Here is a 16,853-nt window from a genome sequence, read left to right as displayed (position 1 = left end):
TACTTTCTGGGCATTAAATTATCCACTATCCATGGGATGGTTCCCAGAAGCTACCAGCCATTAATATCCGAGTATTGTGTCCATATCATTGGTGCTCCCACATAGTGGGATGTTGTGTTAATGCATTTCAGCATACCTTTTGCCCGGATTTGTTGGAGTTAAATGGACAGACACTACCATTATGATTACTACTCCGTACCTATCCAGATAATTATTTGTTTCTCTTTTCCTCTGCTCATTCTCCTTTCTTTTTAGTTTTATTTTATTTTTTTATTTCAACACTGTCTTAGTCCCACTTTTTTTTAGTTTATTTGTTTTATACTCTCTTTTTTTCATTATATCACTGAAAAAAATAAAATATATAGGGTGCCCTATTGGGGGTGAGTAATAGTTACAGTTTTGTGTATACCGTTAAAATTTTAATGCTTAAATTTATAATATATAAAAATAAGTTTAAATTAGGAGGGTATACAAACCTAGCTTTGTATATATTGAGTTGATTTGATTCAACTTGTTTACAGCTCAGATAGAATAAAATAACCTCCCTTTCATTAGATGTTATAGCTAATTGGCCTATAATAAAAATAAATATCTAATTGGGCTGGGATCATATTAGCAACTGTAGTTAGAACCGAGCTTGAATTTTGAACTTAGCTTAGAGGTGATCATATGACCCAATTCGTTCATCCAGCTCGGACCCATTAAGTTCAAATTCGAATTGCTAATGAGCAGCACTGGCCAGCTCTTTGCCCACTTGACTTAGTATGAAAGCTTGCCCGTTAGTTTAGCCTGACTCGAAAGCCTAGCTTAAAGCTCGGTCACGAAGCCTGCTCATAAACCCTTATATTTTAGTCATGCTACGCCCAGCAGTCTACAATGTATTCTAGCAGTACTATGAGTATATGAAAGATGTACAATATTTTTTAGCATGTTGTTTTTATAAAAACAAGGGCAAGGGAAATATTTAAAAAAAAAAAAAGAGTCTCAGAGTAAAAACAATTATAAAAATATTCTAAAAGTTTTATTAAGCCCAACTTGCCTCACGAGTCAATAGGCAGCGACGAAGATTATTCTAGCCTAGCCTAGCCTAAACTTAGCCTAGCCTGTCCAGCCCATTGACCCCGACCCACTGGATGATCACCTCTAGGCTCTAGCTCAGTTTATTTAGAGCTCTAGCCGAAGTCAAGTCGACCTCTAGACTACTCGTATGTCCAACTCTGAGAATTTAATAAAATATAATAAAAAGTAATAAGAGCGTTAGTCAGGGTGTTAAATGAGAAACTACCGCTATGCTGTCGCTCTGTTCTCTGTCTTCGCCGCTTTCGAACGCACGCCAAAATCTCACTAACCCTAGCTCTAACCTTCTTGATGTCTAGGCGGCGATGACATCCATCTCCGGTGCCCTCTCCATCCTTACAATCCAACCCGGTTCTCCGAAGGTGAATTATTACTTTCTTCCTCTTTTCTTCGCGTTTCTTTGAATCCCCCTTTTCCTGTAACTTTATCTGCTGTTGCTTTTCAGGCTCCAATTCGAGATTTCGAGTGCTGGAACTCCGTGAATCTCTGGCCCGTTTCTTATCACTCGAGACGGGCTTGCGTGAGATCGAGATGGGCGTTCTCGATTAGGGCTGAGTCCAGTAAGAATGGTAATGCCGAAGGTGGAGTTCACGTGGAGGTGGAGAAGAATGGGTCGGGATTTCTTGAAAGAAGAGTTGGGTCGTTGAGACAAATGGTGGATGCTTTACCTCCCGCTGTTCTTGTGGTTAGCTCGGTTTTCCTTTTTCTTGCATCTTTTTTGCTTTGTTAACAGGGAAAAAAATTGCGTTGATGCCGTTGCTTGATAAATTTGTGCAAGATTGCTAATTTCATGGGAACTAAACACATACTATCTTTACTCACAGAAGACTGCTACATTAGCAAAGATAAGTAAAACTAGTGTTTGGTCTCATATTTACTCATGTAGAATTTCTTATCTATACTCTTTTTGCACCTCGCGAAGATATAATATGGACTGTATTAGGAGTGGGCCAAGGCCGCTTGAGACATGCAATTATCGGTTCCCATGTTCCATTTGTTCACTCTTTAGTTAAAAACAAAAAGATTAGTATTATTTTCTCATTCATGAATGATGTTAAGGATGCGCTTTCATGCTCTTCCTTTTTCATTTGTTGTAGGTGAGGAGAAATGTAGGCTCAAATTTTGCTATAGCTGTATGTATCACATTTGCCTGTTTGGTCATTGTTGCAAGAAGAATCATGGTTAAAAAACAGAGACATGATTATCAAGGATCTGTTGCAGATCTTGTAAGGCGTGGGCAATTGAAATCTGATCGAAGAGGCATGTATGTTCGTTTACTCTTCCTTTGTACTCCAAATTATTCTGTAAAGTCTGATAGATGTGTAATTTTGCAACAGTAGCATGTGGAAATGCCTTTGTTTGTTGCTGAAGCATGCTCATAATTTTCAATTGATATTTTCTTTTATTCCTTTGACTTCCACCTGTGTGGCTTTTAAATAGACTGATGCTGGAATGGCTTTTAATTATTCCTTTAATTTGCACTTATAGAAAGTTCTTTTGTGATCTGGGAAAACACGGAGTAGGTAATACATGATTGGAGCAGATGAAGGGAATGTTGCTTGCAATGTTTAGTGAGAGGGAGTAGCAAACTCGGTCAGCTAGGAGATAAGCTTTGCCGTGTACAAGTATACTTAAATTAGTCGAAAGGATGATGACTTCTTGATATTTATATTATATCTAGTGAAATAATGGTTGATGACATTGTATGTATTATCATATCATTCTAAAGTTTGATTTCTTATTATGCAGTATATGTTTTGCTTTTATACTTTCAAGAAGCATTAGAGATTTCCTTATAATATTTTCCTTTCTGCAGCACGAAGCCTCTGAAGTACGATGACCCTTTTAATAATCCTTTTGTAAAGATTGACAAGGGTAATACATCTATTCAAATGTTTGGGAAGGTTTATCGTTTGGCTCCCATTACCCTTACTGAAGAGCAACAGTCAATCCATCAGAAGAGGAGATCCCGTGCATACGAATGGAAGAGACCAACCATTTTTCTTAAAGAGGGTGATTCAATCCCTCCAAATGTTGATCCTGATACAGTTAGATGGATTCCAGCCAACCACCCATTTGCTGCTACTACTAATGACATTGATGAGGATATTGCGAAAAACAATGTGTATCAGAAGGATGGTGTCCCCTTTCGTGTCAAAGCTGAACATGATGCATTGCAGAAAAAACTGCAGGCTCTACAGCGCGTAAGTGTTAATGAATGATGCACTATATTTCTTCGTAAATCTCGGTGTTGTGATACTTATTAATAACAGTTATGCCATAAGCAAGAAAAAAAAAAGAAAGTTTGCGTGGGGGCGTCGGTAAGATGTATTTTTCCTTAAATTGGATGAGTTACATGGCTAGGCTAAGGCTTTTGGGAAACGGAAGTTTTGCAGGGTAGTTGAGGTAAAAATTTTGGTTTATGTATTGTCTTAGATGATAATACCAGTTCGGTTTGCTGCACTCATTGCATTAGTATGATTGTGCTGATTCACGTGATTTAGCAAGCGGTGGTGGATTTGGTTGGCAGACTTGAGTAGTGGATAGATTCTTGTGAAAACTGTTCCTGTGTGGTTGAACATATACCATATAACATTGATTATACTGTTTATTTTTGGAGTTGTCTACAGAAGAGAGTACTATGGAGTATGATTATGTCTTTTCTCCTGTCTCAGAATTTTATGGTGCTGCTCTATCATCTTTGATAAAATGCACTTCTTCTTTTACGGTTTTACCTTCTCAATATTATATGGTAATTGGTAATTGACCTAATTTTGTAGAAGAGTTTTATGCTTCCTCTCTCTTTCCTGATAACGAAAGGGGAACATCATCTTTCTGGTGTAACTAATAGGAGATTAACAAAATGAGTTGTAAGAGAGAAACTGACATGATTCTTTTCCTCAGTATTGATTCTCTTTTGATTAGATTTGGATATCTACACACCTTATCTGTTCATAATCTGATAACCAGTCTGTTGTTGCAGGACCCAAACTCTGATAAAGTAGTCGTCAATCTCGAGAGACCATTCAGGTCATCAGAGAAGCTGCGAGAACAACCAGAAACAACCAGTACATCTGCAAACAGGCAAAATGAGCATATCATCTTGAAGACTGATGGGGACCCAGATCCATCTGATAACAGATCAGAATCATAAGACTCGAGTAACAGTGGGGCTGATCAGTTGTAAGTATATTTTGAGAGCCAGAATGGCTCAAAACCAGTACTCGTGAGCAGAAAGTTTTGTTTCCAGGCAACTATTGTCATGTATACACGACTGAAAACTATGTACCATATACACTATAATCCTGTTTATTTTATTTTATATATTTCAGCCAAAAGGATGCAAATGTTATGTCGATTCACCAACCATGAACTGTGTAAATGGATGGCTGAATAGTGTTGGTAGGCAACACAGTGTTGATTGCTAACATTGGATGGATGAGATGGTGGACAAGACAGGCCGTTATGAGATTTGATAAAAAATATTCTATTGGCACTGAATCTAAGGTAAAAATATTCGAGACAAAGACAGGTCATGTAAAACATATTCTGGAAAACAAATGGAAGGTAGATCGACAAAATGAGATACTAAAACGAAAACTCTCTCACCAGATACCACTGCCGCTACGCGCCACACGTGAAGTCCACTGTCCACTTCCAACCCCACTTCCCAACGGCTATATTTCCTCCCTTCCCTTGAATCTAATTCTCCCCGCTTGATAAATATCCAATTAATCCTCTCATCTATCCCTCTCCATAACGGTAACCTCGTATCCAATTGATCTCTTCTTCCAATCTCCCGAGTTGCAATCTTTCCATCTCTCCATCTCTCGATCTCTCTCCCGATGGATTCCAATGCCTCGTGCACAGTCCAGCACGTGACGAAGGCGTCCTCCGACGAGCTCCTCCGCAAGTTCGCCGACCCGGACGCCGACCCCGCTGTGCGGTCACCGCGCCAGGTCAGCCCGCGACAGCTCCTCGTCCTCCGCACCCCCGCCCTCCGCCGGAAGCGGTCGTCGAGGCGGGTGGCCTCTGGACTCTCTGCGAGGGACCTCACAGCCGGTGTCGACACCGCCTCGAGGAGGCGGAGGAGCTGCGGCGGCGCCGCCGCCGCCGAGTGGAAGGCCGCCCTGCTCCTCCCGACTTCGGCCCGGAAGCCCGCCCCCCTGGTCCGTCGGATGGGGATCGGGCGCTGGGAGGACGCCACGGGGGTTGGGATTCTCCTCGCCGCTTTGGAGAAGGTGAGCTCAAGTTGCCATCTTTCTACTATTTCCTATGAATCAAGGGGTGAAATTGTTAATATGGCTTCACTTATATCATTTAAGGTTGATTTTAGCTCAAGTTTAATGAGTTAAGCTTGGTATAGCTGTTATTTACCATTAAACTGTTGTTTTGCCCTTTAATTATTTTCAGACATGGCGCAGAACAATAGAAGGTACATCAAAGATGTTTGTCCAGAAGCACTGCAGCAATCATGTTCGTCTTATAAGTGACATTGTCTAGTTGAGTGATTTCTTTACATCACTACTCACATCACCAATAAAATGGAAGGCAAAATCAAAGTTGTTTAGTTCTTTGTCTTCTGTCTTACTTTTATATGTCATATGATGTCGCTATTCATTTACAAAGTTAGTATTAGGATATTCGTTCTAACTTGTATTCTTTTGTCATATTTCCATATAAAAAGTGTACTTTCTTTAATGCAACCTCATCTTTGTCTTCTTCCTTTTATTTCTTTGAGCTTGAATCAAATAGTAAAACTCGCTACATCATATTACAAGATATGTATGAAGAGGAAAATGACAAAAAGAAAAGATATCAAACTAGCAATATTGAAGCATATTGAGAAAGAAATTGAGCATTGGAGAGCAGCCAGAGAAAGAGACTTATCTCGAAATATAGCCTTCATTGAGTAGTCACATAGCCTGTCCATCCTGATGCCCAGATATGAAAGAAAATGATTCTATACATTGTTTCCAGAAATCAGTACATGAGAAAACTTAGAAGGAGATGTGAGAAAAAAAGAAGAAAAAAACAAGAGACTGATTACAAGATGATATTAGCAATATATTTTGTAATTCCTCTTACATTGATAGTAGATAGCATTTTTAGAATCACAATCTCACTGGATAAGAGATGCAGCTTTGCAGAAGATCCAAGAATCAACATTCTTCCACATTCCATTGTTCTCTCTTCAGATCCTTTTTGTAGATCATCAAGTCAATACCCTGTCATTGTAGCAAAATTCTTGTGTTATATGGGTAGGATACAGAGTTATACAGTATATTCGACATGGTACAAAATTAATTACCATCTTTGGCAGCCAAAGACACCATAATGTCATCAATAACCTTCTCCATCTCTTTCAATCCACACGCGCCGCGTATGCATGCACATATATACATATATGAAGGTAGTATCCTTCTTGAGTAGCTCCCAGAGCTCCTCAGAATAATCTGATACGAGTCTGAATATATATCTTCTCTCCCTCGGCATTGGTTTCCTGTTTGCTCACTGCAAAATCTTGGCAGAAATTATTTGGTGTCTTCTCCTTCATCTTCTCAAATTCCTCATAATGGTATAGAAGAGAAGACCATCATAAACATAAATATTTGGCAACAAAGGAGAGCAGCTTCCAAAAAATTTTAGTGACCAACACAAGGTTAAGAATCTCAGAGAAATTATTATATGCTCACCTCCTTGTATAGCAATGAGCTACTAGTAAGAACTCCCAAGAAGAGCCATGCTAATACATTGAACTACATAACAATTTCAAAAAAAGAAAAGAAAAAACAAACTGATTATGCAATGATCATTATATTAGAACTAAACTGGAAGGAGAAAATTTGAAGCAACATTTCAAATTTGACTTTATATACATCACATTCACTGTGTGTTTCATTAAGTTACAGTAACTAGAAACACATTGGTGCTGCAAACTTTCAGAAAATACTTCTCCAAACCAAAGCAATTGCTAAAGCATTACCTTGTAATTCTCATGCATCTCAAAGAACATTTTCCGCAAGAAAGATTGAAAAGGATCAATCTCAGTTCCCGTTGCAAGTTGTAACAAAACAACACAGTAATAAAATTCTCTATATCTAGTTATAGAGCTTATAAAATTTGAGACTCAGATTTACCATTATGATAGTAGCATTAGGATCTTTGTGCATAAACATTTCCCAACTGGCCCAGTAAGCTTGACTTCAGCACCAGGCTTCAGGTCGCCTGAAGCACAAAGACAATGATCAATGATCCTAAGCTCTTTTGCATGATTGGAGAAAAGAAGTAAAAAAAGAAAAACTTACATAAGAAGTTTGAGCAGACCCTTGCAATTGGTGAGAGAGAGAGAGAGAGAGAGACCTTAGAAACATACGGAGAAATACATTAAACTCAAGCGAGGTTCTAGGTTAGATCTAACTAGCAAATTGTCAAACAGTGGATATGCAATGAAATAGTGCATCCAAACTCAGTTTTGGAATCACCAAAATCCCCGAGAACGCTGCTCGCGATCGAGTACAATCTCAGCTCGTGTGGCTTCCCAATTCTTATCGACCCCATCGGCGATGACCCCAATGGGCTGCCAGCCTGCCCTGCCCCTCTCTGTATGGAATCTCCCTTTGTGCCGAAGACCATGTGCCAGGTCTCGCCGGGGGCATCGTCGCCGGTGATCTTGGGGCTGAGGAGGCATCGGACAGTGTTTCCTTGGGCTTATACTTTGTTGGTGACAAGACCCTCATCTCGCTTCTCTTTTGAAGGATGATTGATTTAGTTATCCAACTATATGTACTGCCAAGTATTCCCTCTTGCTCAATTATGATATTACAATATATGGAGTTTGAATCTCTGAATGTATACCATGCAAGAAAAAAAGGAAAGAAGAATAATAGAACACAAAGTAGCAATATAAGAATCTCTCAGCCAATGCAAGGTAAGGTAGACTCAACCAATGCAAGGTAAGGTAGATGATTGAACAAAGTTCCTTTTAAACTCAACAGATGATGCTAATTGTCATATACTCCAACTATACACTGCAAATAACCTTCCCGTAACCCTTTGATCAAGGTTACAGAAAAGTATATTGATGGCCTGTTGCTCAATACTCGTATCAGATAGAATAGTTCTTTCAATTTATAGAAAACTTTACATAACCATGTTTGCATAAGCTCTAAGATTTCTTGGATTTTACATAGATAAAGTACTAGAAGAATCACTTAGAGATGTACCCATATGTATATCACATGCTAAGTAGATCCTTCTTTTAACAAATTTAATTACGAAATCAGCTAAGCAGCAAGACATATGCTGGTTCTGTCCTTGAATGCTGAATCGACCGCGCTTCTCTTTTGATACTTATTTCATACTGCCTCTATTGAGACGCAAATGAACAAGAGTACCCATGTCACCTTTTGTTATTCTGATCTTGTCATCAAGATACCTGCAAGATAAAAGCATAGATTAAAAGAAATAAATTATAGTACAAAGTACAAGTTGGTTCATAAGAAGGCCCTAGTTTGTTGCAGACTATCTGATGGGTAAACTTCTGTAAGAAAATAACTCTTCTCAGAGTTAAATAATGAATTTTCCTCTATAAATTCAAAATATGAAATAAAATCGCAGATGGACATTAATGAGCTCGCTGTTGCAATGTAAACAAAGTACCACATACAATCAGCAACTTTTAAGATTCTGCTCATTTGCAGCCTTACAAGTGAAATATATCCTCTTATAACTTCACAACTTAATAGTATAATAGTTAAACACACCAATCAAACTAACCTTGGAAAAAATTAGAGTAGATAATTCTGTAAAATTATAGCAATTGGTATCTTACACTAGTTCCATGTCAAACTTGCTTCGGACATCAAGGGGAAATTTTAATAAGCCAACTCGAAGAGCTCCTTCATTCATCGTCACACTGTAGGTATTGCTATCAGATTTTCTGCTGCTAGTACAACATAACATTACTGTGGCATTAGAAGTTGAAAAATCAATGTAAACATAAATCATTTAACATGTGATGAGTGCAGAATAACTTTCAAATTCAAGGACTGGAATTGCACAATCAAAACCAAAACAGGTAGAGGTGATTAGTGCCTAATATGCCTCCGCACTGTTATTTATATATTTTGGAGCAGTCAAATTGTCTCAGATATAGTAGTAAATTCATCAACATTACATATGGTACATATTCTGTCTATTTATATGTATTAAAGCACACAGACCTATATATATAATTTACATAGGCATTGAAAAAACTCACATTAGATTGCCAATTGCATTAAGACTGAAACCTGGAATAGGAACAACCAGATTCTCCATTTCTCCCTCTTTCTTTATCATCTGGAAGCATAAGATTACACAAGAAACTGACATAAATGCAGAGTCTGAAGGAAACAAGTTTCAGGACTTTCTTTTCCCAGTATACATAGGTATCAAACTCTCAAGATTTCATTAACTAACCTGCAGGCCCTTGAGACCACGAGAAGCAATAGATGACCAGCTTTCATTCTCGGCCTAAGAACCAAAAAATATTGAAATAAGAGAACAGTTCACAAGGTGAATTAGTCATACCACATAATTCAATAAAACTAACTGGTCCAGACTTACCTCAAAAGGTGAATCAGTATAATTACACAGTCATGGTGTGTAAGAGAGAAAAGAAGGAAAAGACAGTTGCTTTACAAAGACAATATGTTGATACATATCAATTTGATCTCACAAATACACTCAGATGATAATTTTACCAGAGACATAAAACAAGGTGACAATCAAAGGCAAATTAAGGTTAATTGTTCGAAATCAGTAGTGGCCACAATGCAATACATAAGATGTGATATATCCAGATCCATGACAACTGCAAATGATGGGCAAGATGCACATGGACAGTACCAACTTTCATAAATCTAGCTTATGCAAAATGGTTTGTTAGTTCAAAAGTTGACCTGTGAAGCCCACAACAATTGCCATTTCCCCTCCAGAGTTCCCAAATCTCCTTTGACTTCATTTTGATTTGAAGTGATAAGTTCATCTATAACCTGTTCTTTATGATAAACAATTGGGTTACAAAAATTAAATAAATATCTGTGAAAGTACTGTGTAAGATTATTCAAACCCTTGCACGCACCTCCAGAATGCCTACGCCAGCAGATATGGCTGAGAACAACCTTTGTCTTGTATCAATTTTCTTTTGCAGAACAAAAGTGGTTCCCTGCACTATAGATCATTTTGAAAAGAGGACACAAATAAAGCATGAGTACTTCCTAAAATGCCTTCTATCTTTAAGTAAAGGCATTCTTTTAAATAGGCCACTTGTACTAAGAACAGAAATAAGTGAGGATGTAAAATAGAAACAAAATGTAAGAAAACCGTAAGGATACCTTGTTCCCTCTTGAAATACGTATATTTCCAGTATGAGATAAATATGTCGTGTCCAACCAACCCTTTGCTTCATCTCCAAGAAGCTTGAAGGGCACTGGGTATGGAACCTTGAAAGGTAAAAACCTAAAAGAGAATGCTGCACGGTCAAACTGGAAGAGGATGCGCTTTCCATCTTTAATTGTTGCCGCTGCCTGGGAATAAGATATAACAATATAGTTGAAGTCTCAAGAAATTTAAAAGAAAAGTCCTTAGGGGTGAAAATGGATCGGATAGTGCTCAACCCATATTCGGATCCGTATTTTTAGTTCGGATACGGATTCGGATACGGATATTGGACGGATAGTAAAATTTAAAACCATATCCTAACTAAACGGATATTGATTAAATTTAAAATAATTATAATATTTTATTTAAATATAATTAACACAAAATTATTAAGAGTTTTACAACAAATAATTTTTTTGTATGTCAAATATATAAAATTAGAGAAATTAATCTCTATAAATAATATATAATGTATTATTAATAATAATATTAATACTTACTATTTAAATAACTAAACTAAAAACTGTAAATCATTTTAAAAAATATGCGGGTAAACGGATATCCGATATCCGTATCCGAATCCGAAAAATTTATCCGACCTGTATCCGAATTTTTTTTCAAAAATTCTATCCGTATCCGAATCCGAATCCGAGCCGGATAGAAATTTTTTATCCGAATCCGATCCGAGTCGGGTCGGAGTTAATCCGACCCGTTTTCACCCCTAAAAGTCCCTCATTCAATAAATACATCAATATATTGGTAAGACTTAAGAGTAGACCAACTCTTATGAAGTGCTAAAAAGAAAATAAGATAAGAGTCTTTCACTGATTGCTATAAATAAAGGAATAAACTATCTTTAATACCATCATATAGTTTTTCAATAGAAGAAAGAAAACCTACCCTAATATATAAAGTCTGAACCAATACAATGACTTCTCAGTCACAGCTTCATAATGACATAAAAGAAGCATGTTTGAATCGTGCAAGGCATATACAGGCTTCAGTTAGACATACATCTCTTTGTACATAATGGAAGCAACATGCTATGAACAATTTATAAGCCATGCTCTTTTACTTGGCCAGATGTAATGGTCATACCTCCACCTTTAGTTCCCCAATTGCATCTGAGAACTTCACAACATTGGACACCCTGGGATCATCTGTTCTAAGTTGAACCTCCTGAAAAATCTTGAAAAGATCAACTCCAACAAATGTCCTCTGCAAAAAATGTGCAGTATTAATGAGAAAATAAAGTAGCAAATTTATGACAAAAGTTCCACACCTTGGATATGCGTGGGGTGTGTCATCTACCTGAATCGGGGATGCTGTCCCAGGTCTTGTAGTGAAAATGAGCTGCCAACAACCTTCAATTAAACTGGAACTTGTCTGCAAAAGATGGAAATATAATGTAGTGCAACTTTCTAACCTTTTCTAACATCTTAAACTCTAGCTATTGTATGGTTTAGGTAAGTTCATAAAAGAACTCCATCAAAAGATTGACCGCTTTTCCTTATATTTGCAATTCAGGATAAGATAACTACATACTAACCCCTGTTTGGCGATTAAGATAATATGTTTGGTATAATCTCCATTGTTAGTCCTACCAAAATTAACCACAAGCACCATTGCTAGAAAGGAAAATTGAGGAAACGGAAAAGAATTATAGAAAGAAAAAAAGATGAAGAATCCCCATTCACTTGCAAGAGAACTCTATAATTTATACAACTCACCGGATCAGGTACACCTTCCAGATTCTCCAAGGTTCGCACCGCCCGCTCCACATCCTACGGAACATTAAAAAAACACCAAATGATCGAAATTCCAAGAGAGAATTAGACTTTCCTCAATCAAACCAAGCCAATTCCAAATCCGCAAGGGCCAACCAAGGCACCTGGATCTGTTGGGGAGAAGCGGCGCGGCCTCTGCCTTGCATTCCGACGAGGGCTTCGATTAGGGTGGCCTCGGGATCCGTGAAGGAGACTTGCTCCTGCTGCTGCGTCGTTCGATCGACGAGTGAGGACGAGATCGGGGCGAAGAACGGCCTCGATCTACGCGAGAGACTTCGCGACCTTGATCGGACCCGAGAGGAGAAGGGAGTGGAGTGGTGGGAGATGGGAGAAGGGCGATCGAGTCTTGCGACGAACATCTCGTGAAGATTTCGAGGTTTGCCGTTTGCTGTGTGTGCAGAAGGAGAGGAATCCGGTGAGTTTATATTAAAGCCGGAGGGAGAAAGAACGAACGAACAAAGCCCGCCAATGGCTACACTGCGGAGCGTTATCTATTGGTTGTGAGGTGACAGTTTGTAGGCGTGGGCCGTCAAAAAATCTTGTAGGCTCGTTACTAGTTTCTAAATAAGTCGAGCCGAGCTCAAGGCAGTTCGCTCAAGCTTAATTCAAATAGGCTCAAACATAATATATAAAATGACAGTTTATATATATATATATATATTAAAATAAAAATATAAATAGTATATAACATAGTTAGTTAAAGTAAACTCGACTCATTTACACTCCTAGTTTGTAGGTACAAAACAGTAAATTTTCTCTCTATAATTTGATTTTTAACTGCAGCATAGCAAAGTGATAAATAGAAAATTATTAGCCTTGAATTCTTAAAATAACACGAGTTAATAGATATTTATTAATTAATTATATTACAATCTACTGCAGTATCCCATAAGCGAACTCTTTGATACCGATATGAAAAGGCGACACCAAAGTGCAGATTTGGGTTCAGGGAAAACAAAAAATTAAGCGTAATATTAGAGAAGTGCTACACTTCAGCAATCTGAACATTTTCTTATAGTAAGAACTCATAAGATAATGATGTGTACGTATTGTGTAAATTATAATAAATTTTAAAATTAACTACGGATAGATAGTATCATAGTTGTAAAGTGATTATAAATATTTATTTATATTAAATTAAGAAAAATATAATACTGTGAAATTTGATTACTTTTATCTCTTATCATAAGTATCTTCTATAACTTAATTTTTTCTATATCCTCCAACCAAATGGGCCCATGAATTTATGTATGGTCTTCTTGTTAGGCTTCGGTTTCGGAATTAAGGCCTCGCCCAGTAGAAGTGGGTATCTGGCGCCGGGCCCGGGGAAGGTCGTTCGCCACGTCATCGATCCGCAACTTATCTACCTAAACTCGCATTAGCCCTCGATTCTCAATCTGACGACAGAGAGATGATCGCCCACGGATCCAACGCAAAACCCCGCCTAAAATCTCACGTTCGAAATTCCAAGATCGAAACTTTCCCTCCAAATTCTAATCCCCCACCCCACCATCTATAATAAATCCCTAATCCCTCGAACTCCAATCTCATTCTCATCTTCTCATTCCGATTCCTTTCCTTATTCTCTGTTTGCTGCAACCATGTCGGGCCGTGGCAAGGGAGGCAAGGGGCTCGGCAAGGGCGGCGCGAAGCGCCACCGCAAGGTCCTCCGCGACAACATCCAGGGCATCACGAAGCCGGCTATCCGCCGCCTCGCCCGCCGCGGAGGCGTGAAGCGGATCAGCGGCCTCATCTACGAGGAGACGCGCGGCGTGCTCAAGATCTTCCTCGAGAACGTCATCCGCGACGCCGTGACCTACACCGAGCACGCCCGCCGCAAGACCGTGACGGCGATGGACGTCGTCTACGCCCTCAAGCGCCAGGGCCGAACCCTCTACGGCTTCGGCGGTTAGCTTTGCATGTCCAATCCTAGGGTTAAGTTTGCCGATGTTTCCTTCCTTCTATTCTGGATGTAAATTTCTGGTGCTATTTGGGTTTAAATGATATTTTGAGACCCTTTTAATGGCGAATTTACAAATAAACCTATGCTTATCCGAATTCCAATTCAGCACGGGATAAGTCGAGATGGGTCCACATTACGAAGACCACGAATAGTCCATCTTGCAAGAATAAGGAGAGTAAATTATCCTCAAGATTTCTACTACGGAATTGCTCAGCCATACGCCTTATTTAATGAATAAATAATTATTCTCTCGTTATTCTACTCTATAGTTTAAGCTTGCTGATATGGGGCCACGTTAGATGAAGACCACAAATTAAGCCTACGCTTTTAGGCGTGGTCCTGCTCATCTATTGATACCTCTGTTTGTGGGGCCCTATCTCACTAAAGTTAAGGAATACGAAAGCATATAGATATAAATAGGCTAATGTTATAATTAATCAATTCAAAATATATTTTTTAAGCTAAGGTTTTTTTTTTCATTAATGAGTTTAAAGGTTAGATTTGGGTTGAAGAAAGGGTTAAGTTTTTTTAGATATATTATTTAATTTAAGTTTTAAGTTATATGTATTGTTGAATAATTATTTATAATTAAATGTCGTCGATATTTGTTTTAAGTCATTATATTACTGAGTTATTTTTTAAACTAATTATATTATTTAGTTATCAATTAAATCAAGCTAAATTACTATATAATTTTTCTAAATTATTATTTAAGATTAAAGTTAAACATATGAACTTCCTACTCATAAAAATATAGGGTCAAAATGGATTATACCCTTTGACCCTCATTTTTTATTTAAAATATAGGGTCAAAATCTATGGAAAAAGATATATCAAAATTTAAATGGCAAAAGTGTAAAGTGCAATAAAGCATAAAGTACATTGATGTTTATTTAAAAAAGAAATTGGTATAATATTTGGCCAAAATTTGGAGCCCCGAATTTTAAAGACCATGGGGGGTGTGAGTTGCATGTGAAGGACGTGGAAGCCTTATCCAACTCTCTCTTCGCCAGTACGAAACGGGTGAGATCGGCGTGAGACAGTGAGAGGGCACAAGAGGATGACCCCTAATCTATCTATTTATTATCGAATCATTCCACCTCTTCCTTCCGTTCTTATCCTCCCAATCCCCCAATCCCCCAATCCCATTCTCATTCTCATCCATACTACTACTACTACTACTACTACTACAAATTAACCTTTGGTCGATCCGAAGAAAACCAAATCATATCGGTTCTGAGAGATCGATGGAGTACACTTCTTCTTCCATTCGGCAAAGAGACCACGAAGTAATAATGGTCGATGAGCAAGATGATGATCTCGGTTCCATGTCTTCTTTCTCCGACGACGAAGCCTCGAGCGATTCCATCGATTCTTCGTCGTCGGAGTTGTCGGATAACGCGACTTCTTCTTCGCCTCTCTATCAGATGTCTTCTCTCATACCACATCTTCCCCTCAAGTCAGTCAAAAGAATAAATCAACTTTCTTGTTCTTGTTTTCTGTTAGAGGTGTTTGAGTTCGAATTCATCCTATTTACCCTGAACTAATAAAAAAAGGGACTTGAATTTAATCTTTGTCAGGAGAGGGCTATCAAAGCATTTCGAAGGGAAATCCCAGTCCTTCACATCTCTATCCAATGTGAGTTGCTTGGACGATCTCATCAAGCCTGAGAGGCCATGCAAGAAGCTAAAGCTGTGTAAGGACATCAACAAGCAATTGTATCCAAGGCATTGCTCTGGGAGCATAGCAAAGAAGGATTCAAGGAGCTCTTTTTCTTCACTAATTCTAGGAGCAAGAAGGCATGCTGGTGTTTTGGGGAGGAAGCCTCCTATATCTCCACAGAGTTCAGGAAGCCAAACTCTTTTGTTTGCTTAGTTAAAGGGTGGAATTAATTTTTAATTCTTATCTTAATTGGTTTGGATCATGCGAGAACTGGATTTATTTTTCCTTTCTTTTCTTTTTCTTTTTCTCTCACTTCTGGTGACATTATTTGTACATGAAGGTTATAAGAGAAATATATGTGTTTGAAACATGAGTCTTATATCATGTATAACACTAAGGAGGATGTTATGAAAGGATCTTTCCACTACTATGAGGAGTTGAGCCTCCATATCAAACCTTGGCTTCCAACAATCTCAATGCTAGAACTCTAAAAGCAAATCAGAAGGAAATGAGAATCTCTAATAGCAAATTTACTAATACCATTTACTAATTTTACTCATCAAAGTCACATAAATTGTATTTCTCTTATGCTATAATATCTATAACTCATATGATATATAATTCCGTTGTCAAAAACTTAGTGGTCAAAGGAGTTTTTTTTTTTATGCATGTATACCCTCTAAAGTCCATCTATATACCCTTAATATTTACCATTTGATTAGATAGAGTTGGTAGGTATTTTGCTCATGACCAAGGAGGTCATGAGTTCAACTCCAACCCCAAATAATATTGTGGAGAAATTATTTGATGGTTTAGGTTTAGTGGTTTGGCTCGATTCAATTAATGGCTTGACAGTGCGATTAGCTTGGCTTGGCAATGCAAGGCTTCGAATAGGTCTAGACTAGACAGCTAAAAGCTCGGTGTGACCTAAAGTGTCT

At 38.1% G+C, this 16,853-nt stretch overlaps 4 protein-coding genes and 1 long non-coding RNA gene across 6 annotated transcripts; 4 read left to right on the top strand and 1 right to left on the bottom strand.

Moving 5' to 3' along the window:
- The first annotated feature begins 1,279 nt into the window (after positions 1 to 1,279).
- Positions 1,280 to 4,415, top strand: LOC140764581 (protein MULTIPLE CHLOROPLAST DIVISION SITE 1). The gene is made up of 5 exons (XM_073103216.1): positions 1,280 to 1,439; positions 1,523 to 1,762; positions 2,175 to 2,341; positions 2,894 to 3,281; positions 4,061 to 4,415. The coding sequence occupies exons 1-5, from the start codon at positions 1,383 to 1,385 to the stop codon at positions 4,229 to 4,231; spliced, it is 1,023 nt and encodes a 340-aa protein (XP_072959317.1). The 5' UTR covers positions 1,280 to 1,382; the 3' UTR covers positions 4,232 to 4,415.
- Positions 4,416 to 4,592: 177 nt separating this feature from the next.
- On the top strand, positions 4,593 to 5,647 carry LOC140764582 (uncharacterized). The gene is made up of 2 exons (XM_073103217.1): positions 4,593 to 5,318; positions 5,491 to 5,647. Exons 1-2 carry the CDS (start codon positions 4,923 to 4,925, stop codon positions 5,578 to 5,580), a joined length of 486 nt encoding a protein of 161 aa, XP_072959318.1. The 5' UTR covers positions 4,593 to 4,922; the 3' UTR covers positions 5,581 to 5,647.
- A 2,538-nt stretch (positions 5,648 to 8,185) lies between these two features.
- Positions 8,186 to 12,776, bottom strand: LOC140764579 (probable plastid-lipid-associated protein 12, chloroplastic). Of its 2 annotated transcripts, none has more exons than XM_073103214.1 (11): positions 12,395 to 12,776; positions 12,234 to 12,287; positions 11,815 to 11,889; positions 11,602 to 11,721; positions 10,458 to 10,649; positions 10,205 to 10,288; positions 10,023 to 10,115; positions 9,541 to 9,594; positions 9,341 to 9,420; positions 8,912 to 9,025; positions 8,186 to 8,515 (listed from the first exon to the last, which is right to left on the bottom strand). In XM_073103214.1, exons 1-11 carry the CDS (start codon positions 12,647 to 12,649, stop codon positions 8,431 to 8,433), a joined length of 1,206 nt encoding a protein of 401 aa, XP_072959315.1. In that variant the 5' UTR covers positions 12,650 to 12,776; the 3' UTR covers positions 8,186 to 8,430. The 2 variants fall into 2 exon arrangements, with proteins under 2 accessions (XP_072959315.1, XP_072959316.1); XM_073103215.1 differs by having other exon boundaries at positions 8,912 to 9,022; positions 12,395 to 12,775.
- Positions 12,777 to 13,840: 1,064 nt separating this feature from the next.
- On the top strand, positions 13,841 to 14,320 carry LOC140765589 (histone H4). Its single transcript, XM_073104749.1, has one exon. The coding sequence runs from the start codon at positions 13,892 to 13,894 to the stop codon at positions 14,201 to 14,203; it is 312 nt and encodes a 103-aa protein (XP_072960850.1). The 5' UTR covers positions 13,841 to 13,891; the 3' UTR covers positions 14,204 to 14,320.
- A 921-nt stretch (positions 14,321 to 15,241) lies between these two features.
- On the top strand, positions 15,242 to 16,294 carry LOC140765347 (uncharacterized). The gene is made up of 2 exons (XR_012105174.1): positions 15,242 to 15,712; positions 15,834 to 16,294. It is a non-coding gene; the product is annotated as an uncharacterized lncRNA (long non-coding RNA).
- The last annotated feature ends 559 nt before the right edge of the window (positions 16,295 to 16,853 follow it).

Source organism: Typha angustifolia, chromosome 8 (assembly GCF_048772165.1).
Source record: "Typha angustifolia cultivar Huaian chromosome 8, ASM4877216v1, whole genome shotgun sequence".
Classification (NCBI taxonomy): Eukaryota; Viridiplantae; Streptophyta; class Magnoliopsida; order Poales; family Typhaceae; genus Typha; species Typha angustifolia.
Note: the sequence above shows the minus strand (reverse complement) of the source record. Positions and strands in the feature narration are given on the sequence as shown.